Source organism: Diaphorina citri, unplaced genomic scaffold (genome assembly GCF_000475195.1).
Source record: "Diaphorina citri unplaced genomic scaffold, Diaci psyllid genome assembly version 1.1 scaffold1746, whole genome shotgun sequence".
NCBI classification, from domain to species: Eukaryota; Metazoa; Arthropoda; class Insecta; order Hemiptera; family Psyllidae; genus Diaphorina; species Diaphorina citri.
Genome location: NW_007379172.1, coordinates 30218 through 43376, shown reverse-complemented (window position 1 = coordinate 43376; position 13159 = coordinate 30218). Strand labels below are relative to the sequence as shown.

The following is a 13159-nucleotide window of genomic DNA, read 5'->3' as shown; positions in this document are numbered from 1 at the left end:
TCCGATCTCACGTATTTTATTTACATTGTTCCAGGAACATTCTGTGCGGAACGTTGCATTGTAAGAAAGGCAACAGGAATCCTGTACTGCCCTACTTGCAAGGCAACTGGCTGTCCACTGTCATACATCTGGAAGGAGGGGAGTTCGAGTGCAAGTAAGTGTGGCCCTACATTTGGGTCTTTGCCCCTATTTCTTTTTATTTTTCACATAATAGATCAGTTGCGCTTACTTGGGTGGTGTTTCAAAGTCATAGAGCAGGAAAAATGAGGACCAACGGAATTTTCCTTTTTCTTCTACGACTTCTAGATCCCGAGATAAATCGATTTAAAAAATACCGGCAAATCGTAAACTTTGACGTCACGGCATACGCTCCCGTAGGCGATGACGTCACATCAAATGTCCCGAGCAAAGCTCCCTTGCAGGTAACGCATTAATGTGTTTGTGCGCATACGTTTCTGCGCAGTTCTTTCTGCTCCGCCGCTAGCGTGCTTCCATAGTGGCGCTACCTAGCGGACAAAAATAGCAACTGCGTTAAGTCTGACGTCACAAATCTTTGAACTTTTTCATTATAAAAATTGAATTTTCGACCTTTTACAGTTGTTTTTTCGGGGTTTTGACCTCAGATTTGGATTTTTCCCAACTTTTTACATAGGAATCGACCATTTATTTATAATTTTTACCCACTTGCAACTCCTCCATTATCATGACAGTGTTCGGGGTTAGGAGCGTAAGTAAGGTGGCTATATTTGGTCATTTGATACTACTTGGGCTCTTGGAGGTACGTACAATAATAGCTCAAATCCAGGACATTCTTTAAAATAAAATCTCGAGTTGCTTTTATTGAACGTCACTGTAAATATTTATCGCGTTTTATTTTACAAGGAACCATTAACCAGAGTGCGATTAAGTCAAGGTCACTACCTCCCCTCAGATGGAAGTTTGTATATGACGTGAGGGGCGTTAACTAATTTTTTGGTTAACGTTTCCCCTCTGGCCTTGCTAAACCAAGCCCTTCCGGTTTACGATAGAGTCGCCTTTTTTTCCCCAGTTAATTCGAACAGCTGATTTTTTATCAAGAGCTTCCCATATTTCTCTACTAGATAGCGCCAGTGTGAGATATGTGGAAAATCCTACAATGCTGCAGTAAGCACCAAAGTTGTAATATGATAATACAAAGAATTGGCATTTATTTATTTATGATTAATTTTTCATTACGTTAAACATACATGCTCGTCACAAATGTCGTTTCCCCTCAATACAAATTTCATGAATTGACTTGAACTCGAACCATCAACCTCCAGATCTCAAGTTAACCACTGCACCATTGAGGTTGTTTGTTCATATTCAAGCTTGGGTGGAAAATTTACGAGAGGGTATGTTCTATTTCTGTTTCTATTTCTTGACCCCTGCTGTATTGAATCCATGTTCATTGCTGACTGTTTGTTGTTTGCAGACAACTGAAGAAACCTCGGTGGATCTAGTCTCCATCAATTCAAACAATTCCAGTACCAATAATAATAGTCATAGGTTGAGACACAGTCAGTCCTCGAATAAATCAACAGGTATGTATAGAATGGAATATACCTTGTTTATACTGTCCGAATAGGACTGAAAAGTCCCTTTACCCCAGCAGTCTAAACAAGGTCTCGTATATTTGATGGGATAATGGTACATACAATAGTCAGATGACAATTTGTTTTAAAAGACCTTTCCTATATAAAAAAAAGGTACCAAAAAGGATATAAAAAAGGACATTAATCAGCGACCTCCGTGGCCGAGTGGGTATCACACTAGGCTTGCACGCCGGAGGTCCCGGGTTCGATTCCCGGCGGGGTCGAAGTTTTTACGGCTCTGTGCTTGAAGTTCGGGGTGCACTCAGCCTCCTAAGGACAATGGAGTAGCTACTTTAATCGAGTAGCGACCAGTGGCGACATTACCGGTGAAGAAAGATTATTGAAATATGAAAATGGATTGCAAAGGAAGCACTTAGTAATGCTATGATATCCACAAAAAGTTGTGAAAAGACTCTGTCCACCCAACCAGTACTGGTTCGCACCATGCTGGAGTCGCTCATAGCTGACAAGTCCGGTGGTAAGAGAACGCTGAGGAAGGACATAGATGGCCAGTACCTGATGCAAATTGATGCTTTCCATCGCACCTCCTTCTTCTGGTCCTACCTACTCAACTTCAGCGGTAAGTTGGTCCGTTCATTCGTACAAGCTTAACCCGTCCTTTGGGGCATTTGACCCTACACCTAAGCCTCAGATTGGACTTAAAATAAAAAAAAAGATGAGTGTTCCACCGCCGTTTTTATTTCGGTAGCAATGGAACAACTGCTACATTAGACGCTTGTGGCCTGTGTCGTAGCATGCCCATCCCGTAGTATGCCTCTCATCAGATGGGCGAGAAGAGACACAATACTTCCCATTTAGGTGCTGGCTCAACACGAGAACACCAGAAAGTAACCCGTTGAAAGAGAGAGAGAGCGAAGAAGATGAAGAGAGAGAGAGCGAAGAAGATGAAGAGAGAGAGAGCGAAGAAGATGAAGAGAGAGAGAGCGAAGAAGATGAAGAGAGAGAGAGCGAAGAAGATGAAGAGAGAGAGAGCGAAGAAGATGAAGAGAGAGAGAGCGAAGAAGATGAAGAGAGAGAGAGCGAAGAAGATGAAGAGAGAGAGAGCGAAGAAGATGAAGAGAGAGAGAGCGAAGAAGATGAAGAGAGAGAGAGCGAAGAAGATGAAGAGAGAGAGAGAGAGAGAGAGAGAGAGAGCGAGAGCGAGAGCGAGAAACTAGGTGGAGTTACATATCATTTTGAACTTTGATAATTTCTCGAAGTTAAATGGAGCGCGTACAATAAAAACCCGAGAAATAAGTGGGAAAAATAAACTGGTGTGAGCAACACACGACTTTCCATTACCCTGGCAAACCGAACTATCATCATAAGATTCATAAGTCATAAGGTTAAAATCTCAATCTGTTATTTATGTTCAAGAGGTTTGATAGAGGGAATGATAACAACTACTCGTATGAGGTTTTATCGTCCCAAGATTGAAGAGAGAAGGAGGACAGGATAGAAGAAAGCCAGCCGTTACGAGAACGAACCCTATCAGTGTAGGATAAAGTCCTCCTCGGGTGGGAATCAAATCCGCAACTTAGTGCTTACGAGGCAGGCGAGCTCCTCTCCAAGCTAACTAGGCTGGCAGCCTCTATCTTAGAGCTTTACAGCCTCCAAAATCCTTTTATTTGTAAATCTACATACTGATGTATTCTGACGTGACTTTGAGAGGATTCATCTTGAAAAGAAAAACACCAGTACCATGTTCCTTTTATTTATATATCTCCCTTGCTTTAATCCTACATCAGTGTCCACTGTTAGGGTCAGCTCTCCTTGTTCGCAGGTGATAAACTCTTCTATTTTGGGTGTCAGCTTCTGATAGTCCACTTTCTTCCAGTCTTTTCTTCTGTTGCCGCCACCAGGTGTGCTTGGGCCTTCCTCTCGTATGTTTTCTTGGTAGATTTATACTTAGAGCTTTATTGACCATATGATCTGCCGGTCTTCTTTTAACGTGCCCGAACCATCTCAGCTGCTTTTCTTCTAACTTTTCTTCAATCGCTCTAAAATGAAATAATGATAGAAAATAAAGAATTCAACTACTATTCTATTCTGATTCAGGTTATCTCTCTGGAGAAGGTGAAGGAGGAATTCCATCGGGAATCTCAGTTCAGAAAGGAAATGGAAGAGAAGTGGAATGAGAAGAAAGAGCAACACAAAATACAGGTGAGGTGAATGAAAAATCTGGTGTGAACATCACACGACTTTCCTTATCCTATTTCAAGTCTCTAGCTTTTACCGTTCTCGAGATATTTTGTTTACAGACAGACAGCCAGACACCCACACGGACCAATGGCTGAAACTGTGGATTTAGGCTCTAGGGACCTCAAAACGTGTTTTGGCACTAAAAACTGATCATCGAAATTTTGACCCGATTACATTACTTTCCTTCCTATAGGATAAGGAAAGTAAAAAACACTTGGAGTAGAAGCACACTATTATCCCGTCCTCACGTGACGGGATAGCAATGTGTTTCTGCCTTTCTCAACGTCTCTTCCGTCCAAATGGACCTCAGGGTTTCTGTTAAAAAATTATGGGAACCCACTGTGACCCTTCGAATGGGACTTATAAAGAAGATATCGAAAAAGCTAGCATATTCTACAGGGTAATTCAGTGAATTAGTAATAGTATGATTAGTATGAACTTCAAAAAAATCATAGGTCGATTATTTTTCAAGAGGAATAGGGTAAGTGTTATTCGCCCTGGCTTTGGTTTTGAGGTGGGGGGCACCTCGGTGGGCGATGACGTATTCGATGCTGCGTATTGCTTTCTGGAGGGGATGAAGGGGCTCCGAGCGGAATATGGTCGATAGGCGTTGCACGTTGGTTTTGTATCTGAGGAGAGAGGAGAGACGATAGTTGTACAGTGTCATTCTCGTATTCTCGGTGGGCGATGACGTATTCGATGCTGCGTATTGCTTTCTGGAGGGGATGAAGGGGCTCGGAACGGAAGATCGTGGAGAGGCGTTGTACGTTGGTTTTGTATCTGAGGAGAGAGGAGAGACGATAGTTGTACAGTGTCATTCTCGTATTATGAACTCTTTTGAAAATTGAATAACTGCTTAACAAAAGCTAATGAATGAATTCTGTTTTGATTAAAAAAAAAGGAAAAAGAGGAAGGGTTACTCTGGTACTTATAGCCCGGAAGATTATATCACGGAGATGGCGGTCTTCTTGCAAGAGGCAAGAATTCAGACCTTCTCCCAAGTTGTGCATCGCGTTATGAGTATTTGTTCGAGCATACCGTTTATTTCTCGTCGAATGACATCTTTCAGTATATCACGGAGATGGCGGTCTTCTTGCAAGAGGCAAGAATTCAGACCTTCTCCCAAGTTGTGCATCGCGTTATGAGTATTTGTTCGAGTATACCGTTTATTCTCGTCGAATGACATCTTTCAGAGTTCTTGGTTTGTTAAGATCTAGGGCTATCAAATCTAGAGCACTTTTAGCCCAGTGTTGACCCAGTGGCACGTGTTAACCCAGCACCTATATGTGAAGTATTGTGTCTCTTGTCGCACATCTAAGGGATGGGTATGCTACGACACAGACCACATGAGAGTCGTTTTCATTTCCACGAAGAACAAAAAATCATCTTTAAAAAACTCTCTTAAAAATATTATAATAACAATATTAGGTTAACGCAAAAACGGCTTATAGGCGGCTATAGGTCGTTTTACCGTCACACTCCTCAATTTCCAACGTACTTGGGCTCGTACAAGACCTGGTGTACTTTCCGTCTAAGCTCCTCATAATCAAACACATCAAAGTCCACCATGAGCCCATACCCCTCTTCCTCTGCTTTCTGGCCGTTCTGCTTCTGGTCCGCAAATAGAGGTACGATCACCATGGGCACGGCGTGATAGATGGACTCGAACGCGGAGTGAACGCCCCCGTGCGTGATGAACAGGCGACACTTTGGGTGAGCTGAGGAGGAAAAGTGAACGAAGGAATCGAAAATGGAATATACCTAATTATTTTGCTCATACTCCTGCCAGAATGAGACTGAAAAGTCCGTTTACTCCCTCAGTCTAAACAAGGTCTTATGTATTTGGTACAATATTTTTAAAATATAATTGCAAGTACAGTTACTAAGACAAAAATCTGGTGTCAACAACATCACACACGAATGTAATAGCATTTGCGGAACTAAAAAAAAATAAATAAAAACAGTTGACAAAGGGTAGTATCGAACCAGTAACTTCTGAACTGTAAGTCGGATAGGAGGTCGCGTAGCTTTGATGGTTACAAACGTTACGTTGTGTCCTTGAGCTACGAGTTCGTTAGAAATAACAGACAACATCATCACGTGGGACGTGAAGGGAAAGACGCCAAACACCAGGATGTTGTAACCATGGCAACCAGGCGAAGTTAGAAACGCGAGAAACAAAAAAGCGACGGCTAGTTTCATGGTGGTTTCGGGTAGTCAGTCGCGGATAGGGTCCTATATTGGGAGCGACTACCTTATGTCCGAAATTGTGTTGGTCCAGGATTATTGGAGTCCTAAATTTCAAACGTCTACCTTTTGTCCGATTTTATTACTATTAATTAAAATAATATTTAATTACAATTTGGGAGGTTGGCAAACATGTTTAAATAACTGTAGGATATAGAAAAATAGTTGTTTTTTTCCACAAAAGTCTTCTCGCAATTTAACGACAAGAATTTAACGAGAAATGAAAATGACGTTTACCCACACGAATTTTAATGTCACCTGTTCAAAGTCAAGAGACACTAGGGCAGTATTAATAGCCTACTACCTCAGAATGTTCAGTGTGCAAGATAAGTGATTATTTACTACTCCAGGTAATCGCTACTCTCATATCTACTCAGATATAAGACAAACAGGCACACTACTGTAGATACTAATTACAGTCGAATCGCCATGAACTGGACTTGTGTAAGCAGGAAACCTGTGGATAAACTGGAAAATTTACCACGCCAAAAGAGGGGAAATTTTCTCGGTTTCTGGAAGAAAAATACGTCTATTCCATTTTATTTGTTTTTCACTAGTCCGTGTGTGTACGATTAGATATACGTCGTTTTGTTTCAAAAATGAATCTTTACAATTATTATTGTTATAATGTTTATAATAATAAATTGATTAAATTTTTATTTTTATAGTATTTGGGGAGTAGGATAATATAATCTAAATAAAGATAATATAATCTAAATAAAGATAATATAATCTAAATAAAGATAATATAATCTAAATAAAGAAATCACTGACCAAATAATCTTCTCAGCCAGCCTAGTTAGCTTGAAATATTATAGGGACTGGTCTTTGCGTCAGGGCAGTGAAAATAAAAGATCTTTTTTGCCAGCCTAGTTAGCTTAGTTGGTAGGATAAAATCCGCCCGGGCGGATTTTATCCTACCAACTAAGCTGATGGGATAATGTTCGTTCTCGGAACGGCTGGCTTTTTCCTATCCTGTCTTCCTTCTCTCTTCGATTTCGGGACGATAAGACCATAGCAGTTACAGTTCCCTCTGTCAAACCTCTTAAAATAATAATAATAATAATAATCTTCTTCCTTGCCATTTTCTACTCAAAGAGGGTCGACTTTTCTTGTCAGTCTCTTCCAGGTAGCCCTATTGTGTACCTCATGTCCTGATAAATTTTCTCACTCAAGTCTTGATTCACACAAACTTTCTTTTTCTCCCCCTCGCTTCCATTCTCTCAATTCTTATCCCTATGTAGCTCTCATCTCTTCTTTCAACATGACCATACCACTGCAGTCTCCTCTCCTGGATCTTCTCGACATGTCCATTACTTTCATCCTATTCCTGATGACTTCATTCCTGATCCTGTCCAACCTCGTTACACCACAACTCCACCTCGACAACTCTTCCACCGCGACTTCAAATCTCTTCTTTTCCAATCGACTTCTCATGTATCCTCTTCATCTGAAATAATATATAATATATCTCCCTTGCTTTAATCCTACATCAGTGTCCACTGAGTCTCCGTCAAAATGGCGTCGAATTTTGGCTGAGAGGCATCTGCGCGGAAAGGATGTTTCCAAGATGAATAGAATTTTACGACTTAGCAGCGGAGCGCTGCCGCGCTCCTTAATAATATTTACAGAGTGGAATAGAATTTCTAAATTTAGAGAGTTTCTTTAAATATAAACTCATCTTAAGCGCAAAGTAAACCTAAGTCTCCGTCAAAATGGCGTCGAATTTTGGCTGAGAGGCATCTGCGCGGAAAGGATGTTTCCAAGATGAATAGAATTTTACGACTTAGCGGCGGAGCGCTGCCGCGCTACTTAATATGTATATTTACAGAGTGGAATAGAATTTCTAAATTTACAGAGTTTCTTTAAATATAAACTCATCTTAAGGGCAAGGTAAACCTAGACCCTTGACAAATGGAGTGTGCTCGAAGGCATGTGATGTGTTCCATTCCACTCGACCCCACTAAAATATGTAGGGCAAGGTAAACCTAGACCCTTGACAAATGGAGTGTGCTCAAAGGCATGTGATGTGTTCCATTCCACTCGACCCCACTAAAATATGCAGGGCAAGGTAAACCTAGACCCTTGACAAATGGAGTGTGCTCAAAGGCATGTGATGTGTTCCATTCCACTCGACCCCACTAAAATATGTGTACCTTGTTTATCCTGCTGAGGTAGTACTGAAAAATCAAAGAGAACGAATAATCAAGTCTAGAAGCAGCTTTTCAAGATTCTTTCACTTTCTCCTGCAAGGATCTCCTCTCCCGCCTTCGAGAACGAATAATCAAGTCTAGAAGCAGCTTTTCAAGATTCTTTCACTTTCTCCTGCAAGGATCTCCTCTCCCGCCTTCTTTTTTTTTTTAATTCTAATATCGTATAATAAATACCGACACCGTCGCGTGGTATGAACGGGAACATGGTAAAGTAAAAGAAGAAGAATATCTTATACAGTCGAACCTGTCTAAGTGGGAAACCTGGATAACTGGAAAAAAATCGTGGCACCTTCATGGCAATCTCTCTGAGTAGGACACTTTTTAACTGGGAAACCTGGATAAGTGGGGAAAATTTGTCGGTCCCTTGGATTCCCACTTAGACAGGTTCGGCTGTAATAAATAATCCATGCAGCGTGGTATGAACGGGAACATGGTAAAGTAAAAGAAGAAGAATATCTTATACAGTCGAACCTGTCTAAGTGGGAAACCTGGATAACTGGGAAAAAATCGTGGCCCCTTCATGGCAATCTCTCTGAGTAGGACACTTTTTAACTGGGAAACCTGGATAAGTGGGGAAAAATTGTCGGTCCCTTGGATTCCCACTTAGACAGGTTCGACTATAATAAATAATCCATGCAGGTAGGGTTCCAGATCAAATTTTTAAAAAGTAGGACATTTGGTTCCAAAAACCCGGACATTCCATCGAAAACCCGGACATTTCCCAAATTTCAAAATGTATCAAACATGTAAAAACCCGGACATGTCCGGGAAAACCCGGACGTCTGGAAACCCTACATGCAGGGTTAAAATCGAGCACAAAAGAGCAAACCTACCGAAATGCATGACTTTTTCGTTGATAATAACGTTGAGGTTGGGATGAGGTCGCGTAGCTTTGGTGGTTACAAACGTTACGTTGTGTCCTTGAGCTACGAGTTCGTTAGAAATAACAGACAACATCATCACGTGGGACGGCACAGGAAAGACGCCCAACACAAGGATGTTGTAACCATGGCAACCACGAGGTGAAGTTAGCAACGCGACGAGGGAAAAAGCGACGGCCAACTTCATGATTCCAGGGAGTAGGGTCCTTTCTTTGGAGCGGTTACCTTATGTGTGTGTCCGAAATTGTCGTGCTTCAGGGATTGTTGGAGATTTTCAGGTCCTAGATTTTTAACACCTACCTTGTGTTCAAAATTATTATTATTTTTCTTTCTTTTTTTTTTACTTTCTACGTATAGTAACTTGAAAAAGTAAAATAACTGTTAGCAACGCGACGAGGGAAAAAGCGACGGCCAACTTCATGATTCCAGGGAGTAGGGTCCTTTCTTTGGAGCGGTTACCTTATGTGTCCGAAATTGTCGTGCTTCAGGTCCTAGATTTTTAACACCTACCTTGTGTTCAAAATTATTATTATTTTTCTTTCTTTTTTTTACTTTCTACGTAGTAACTTGAAAAAAGTAAAATAACAGTACAAGCGTCCACCTTTTCCATGTTATGACGTGAAATCTAAGGTGTATTTTACGGACCTAATTTTAGTTCCGTCAAGGAGATATGCATTTTCAACTTCAACACCCTGACTAGCAAAGCATATTCTATGTATTATATGGTGTTTAATTCTTGGAATTTTTTCATCAAACAAATAGCAAAATTTCACTCAGAGGCCCCTCTTTAAGATTCCAATACCAAGCCACGGACGGACACACGAGCTAGAGAAAAAAACCAAACTTACTGAAATGTATAACATTTTCGTAATTTTAGTTCCGTCAAGGAGATATGCATTTTCAACTTCAACACCCTGACTAGCAAAGCATATTCTATGTATTATATGGTGTTTAATGTTTGAAAACATCTTCTTTGAATGAGAAACAGACTTTAATTCTTGGAATTTTTTCATCAAACAAATAGCAAAATTTCACTCAGAGGCCCCTCTTTATTCCAATACCAAGCCACGGACGGACAATTTCATCAAACAAATAGCAAAATTTCACTCAGAGGCCCCTCTTTAAGATTCCAATACCAAGCCACGGACGGACACACGAGCTAGAGAAAAAACCAAACTTACTGAAATGTATAACATTTTCATTGATAATAACGTTGAGGTTGGGATGAGGTCGCGTAGCTTTGATGGTTACAAACGTTACGTTGTGTCCTTGAGCTACGAGTTCGTTAGAAATAACAGACAACATCATCACGTGAGACGTGAAGGGAAAGACGCCAAACACCAGGATGTTGTAACCATGGCAACCAGGCGAAGTTAGCAACGCGAGAAACAAAAAAGCGACGGCTAGTTTCATGGTGGTTTCGAGTAGTCAGTCGCGAATAGGGTCCTATATTGGGAGCGACTACCTTATGTCCGAAATTGTGTTGGTCCAGGATTATTGGAGTCCTGAATTTCAAACGTCTACCTTTTGTCCGATTTTATTACTATTAATTAAAATAATATTTATTTACAATTTGGGAGGTTGGCAAACATGTTTAAATAACTGTAGGATATAGAAAAATAGTTTTTTTTTCCACAAAAGTCTTCTCGCAATTTAACGACAAGAATTTAACGAGGAATGAAAATAACGTCTACCTTTTGTCCGATTTTATTACTATTAATTAAAATAATATTTAATTACAATTTGGGAGGTTGGCAAACATGTTTAAATAACAGTAGGATATAGAAAAATAGTTTTTTTTTTCCACCAAAGTCTTCTCGCAATTTAACGACAAGAATTTAACGAGGAATGAAAATGACGTTTACCCACACGAAGTTTAATGTCACCTGTTCAAAGTCAAGAGACACTAGGGCAGTATTAATAGCCTACTACCTCAGAATGTTCAGTGTGCAAGATAAGTGATTATTTACTACTCCAGGTAATCGCTACTCTCATATCTACTCAGATATAAGACAAATGGGCACACTACTGTACTAATTACAGTCGAATCGCCATAAACTGGACTTGTGTAAGCAGGAAACCTGTGGATAAACTGGAAAATAAGTCGTGGTCCCTTGATTTTTAACACAAAAACTTTTTTCTAATAGAGGTTTGATAAAGGGAACCTGAGCAGGTTATCGTCCCGAAATCGAAGAGAGAAGGAAGAGGAGATAGAAGAAAGGCAGCCGTTCCGAGAACGAATACTATCCGTTCAGGATAATCCTCCCCGGGCGAGAATCGAACCCGCGACTTAGCGCTTACAAGGCAGACATGCTACCAAATAAGCTAAGAAAAGTTCGTCAGTCCCTTGAGTTACTGCTTATTCAGGTTTGACTGTATAAATCACGTATACAGTATTAGCTGTATTAATATTACAACATGATAAAGATTATAGGGAGGAAAATGTATAGTTATTAGCCTAGTAACTACACTGATTGGACACTTACTATTACTAAGATACGGAACTCTACCTGTGAGAGTAATAGAAGGCAACTCCTTCCTTGCCAAAGTCCTGCTGCTGTCCAGAATGTATGTTTGAGATCTTTTTCACATCCTGCCAGCCACAGTTTCTTTCAAGGACAACCTTGACCTTTTCATTAATTTTCTTTCCTACATTTCCTGGATACACTGTGTATTCGATTTTCCTCATCTCCTCCACACATGTTATTTATAATTAAAAAAAAAAAAACGGGAATTGTACTCGTTTTTCGATTGCAAATATTTCAACGGGTTACTTTCTGGTGTTCTCGTGCTCGGAATGCTTAAAATATGACCTTTTTTATGACCTTTTAGAAATTTTTGGCATTTTATGACCTTTTCCGAAAAAAAGCTAAAATATGACTAAATAGTATGATGTCATGACAATATGACATTTGGTTGTCTCTGCTCATAAGTTGCATGCGCAAGCGTGCCCTTCCAAAGAGGTTCCGGTCACAGGCTGGTCACTCATCGGCAATAGATCAGTTGCGCTTACTTGGGTGGTGTTTTAAAGTCGTAGAGCAGGAAAAATGAGGACCAACGGAATTTTTCTTTTTCTTCTACGACTTCTATATCCCGAGATAAATCGATTTAAAAAATACGGGTAAATCGTAAACTTTGACGTCACGGCATACGCTCCCGTAGGCGATGACGTCACATCAAATGTCCCGAGCAAAGCTTCCTTGCAGGTAACGCATTAATGTGTTTGTGCGCATACGTTTCTGCGCAGTTCTTTCTGCTCCTCCGCTAGCGTGCTTGCATAGTGGCGCTACCTAACGGACAAAAATAGCAACTGCGTTAAGTCTGACGTCACAAATCTTTGAACTTTTTCATTATAAAAGTTGAATTTTCGACCTTTTACAGTTGTTTTTTCGGAGTTTTGACCTCAGATTTGGATTTTTCCCAACTTTTTACATAGGAATCGACCATTTATTCATAATTTTTACCCATTTGCAACTCCTCCATTTACTTGCGCATGCAAGCGTGCTTATGCAACTTAAGTCTGACCACAAGCTCAGGTGGCATGGTAGCGCCTATACTAGATTGTTGAAAATCCAAGATGGCGCATTCCTGACCGTCGAAGGACTAGTGTTTATTACCAAATTGTTACAGTCGCGTCCTTGGACCATACCGGTATATCATACCAAATTTCATCGCTTTACGACTAACCGTTATTGAGATATTTTGTATACCACCTTTTCCAATTTTCCCATTTAAACCTGTAGTACACACATACATACGTACGTGTACGTACGGTTATTTATTTATTTTTCATTTTCTTTTTGAAGAAGTTTGACAGAAGGAACTGTTACTGCTAAGGTCTTATCGTCCCGAAATCGAAGAGAGAAGGAAGACAGGATAGGAGAAAGCCAGTCTTTCCGAGAACGAACATTATCCGTTCAGGATAAAATCCGCCCCAGGCGAGAATCGAACCCGCGGCGTAACGCTTACAAGGCAGACGCGCTACCAACCAAGCTAACTAGGC

At 40.5% G+C, this 13159-nt stretch overlaps 2 protein-coding genes and 2 long non-coding RNA genes across 4 annotated transcripts in view; 2 read left to right on the top strand and 2 right to left on the bottom strand.

Moving 5' to 3' along the window:
• Positions 1–3785, top strand: part of LOC103517101 — an 8881-nt gene extending 5096 nt beyond the window's left edge. Inside the window, exons 4-8 of the mRNA XM_017447319.1 lie at positions 35–154; positions 932–950; positions 1454–1562; positions 2044–2201; positions 3672–3785. Coding sequence (XP_017302808.1) covers positions 35–154; positions 932–950; positions 1454–1562; positions 2044–2201; positions 3672–3785 — 520 coding nt within the window. The remainder of the gene's footprint in view (positions 1–34; positions 155–931; positions 951–1453; positions 1563–2043; positions 2202–3671) is intronic.
• Positions 3786–4275: 490 nt separating this feature from the next.
• LOC103517100 (UDP-glucuronosyltransferase 2B33-like) overlaps positions 4276–13159 on the bottom strand; it is a 12132-nt gene continuing 3248 nt past the window's right edge. Inside the window, exon 2 of the mRNA XM_026829318.1 lies at positions 4276–4444. Within this exon, the coding sequence (XP_026685119.1) occupies positions 4276–4444 (169 nt within the window). The remainder of the gene's footprint in view (positions 4445–13159) is intronic.
• LOC113470684 lies at positions 5831–11270 on the bottom strand. The gene is made up of 2 exons (XR_003393643.1): positions 10851–11270; positions 5831–6128 (listed from the first exon to the last, which is right to left on the bottom strand). It is a non-coding gene; the product is annotated as an uncharacterized LOC113470684 (long non-coding RNA).
• On the top strand, positions 8853–9320 carry LOC113470685. The gene is made up of 2 exons (XR_003393644.1): positions 8853–8914; positions 9077–9320. It is a non-coding gene; the product is annotated as an uncharacterized LOC113470685 (long non-coding RNA).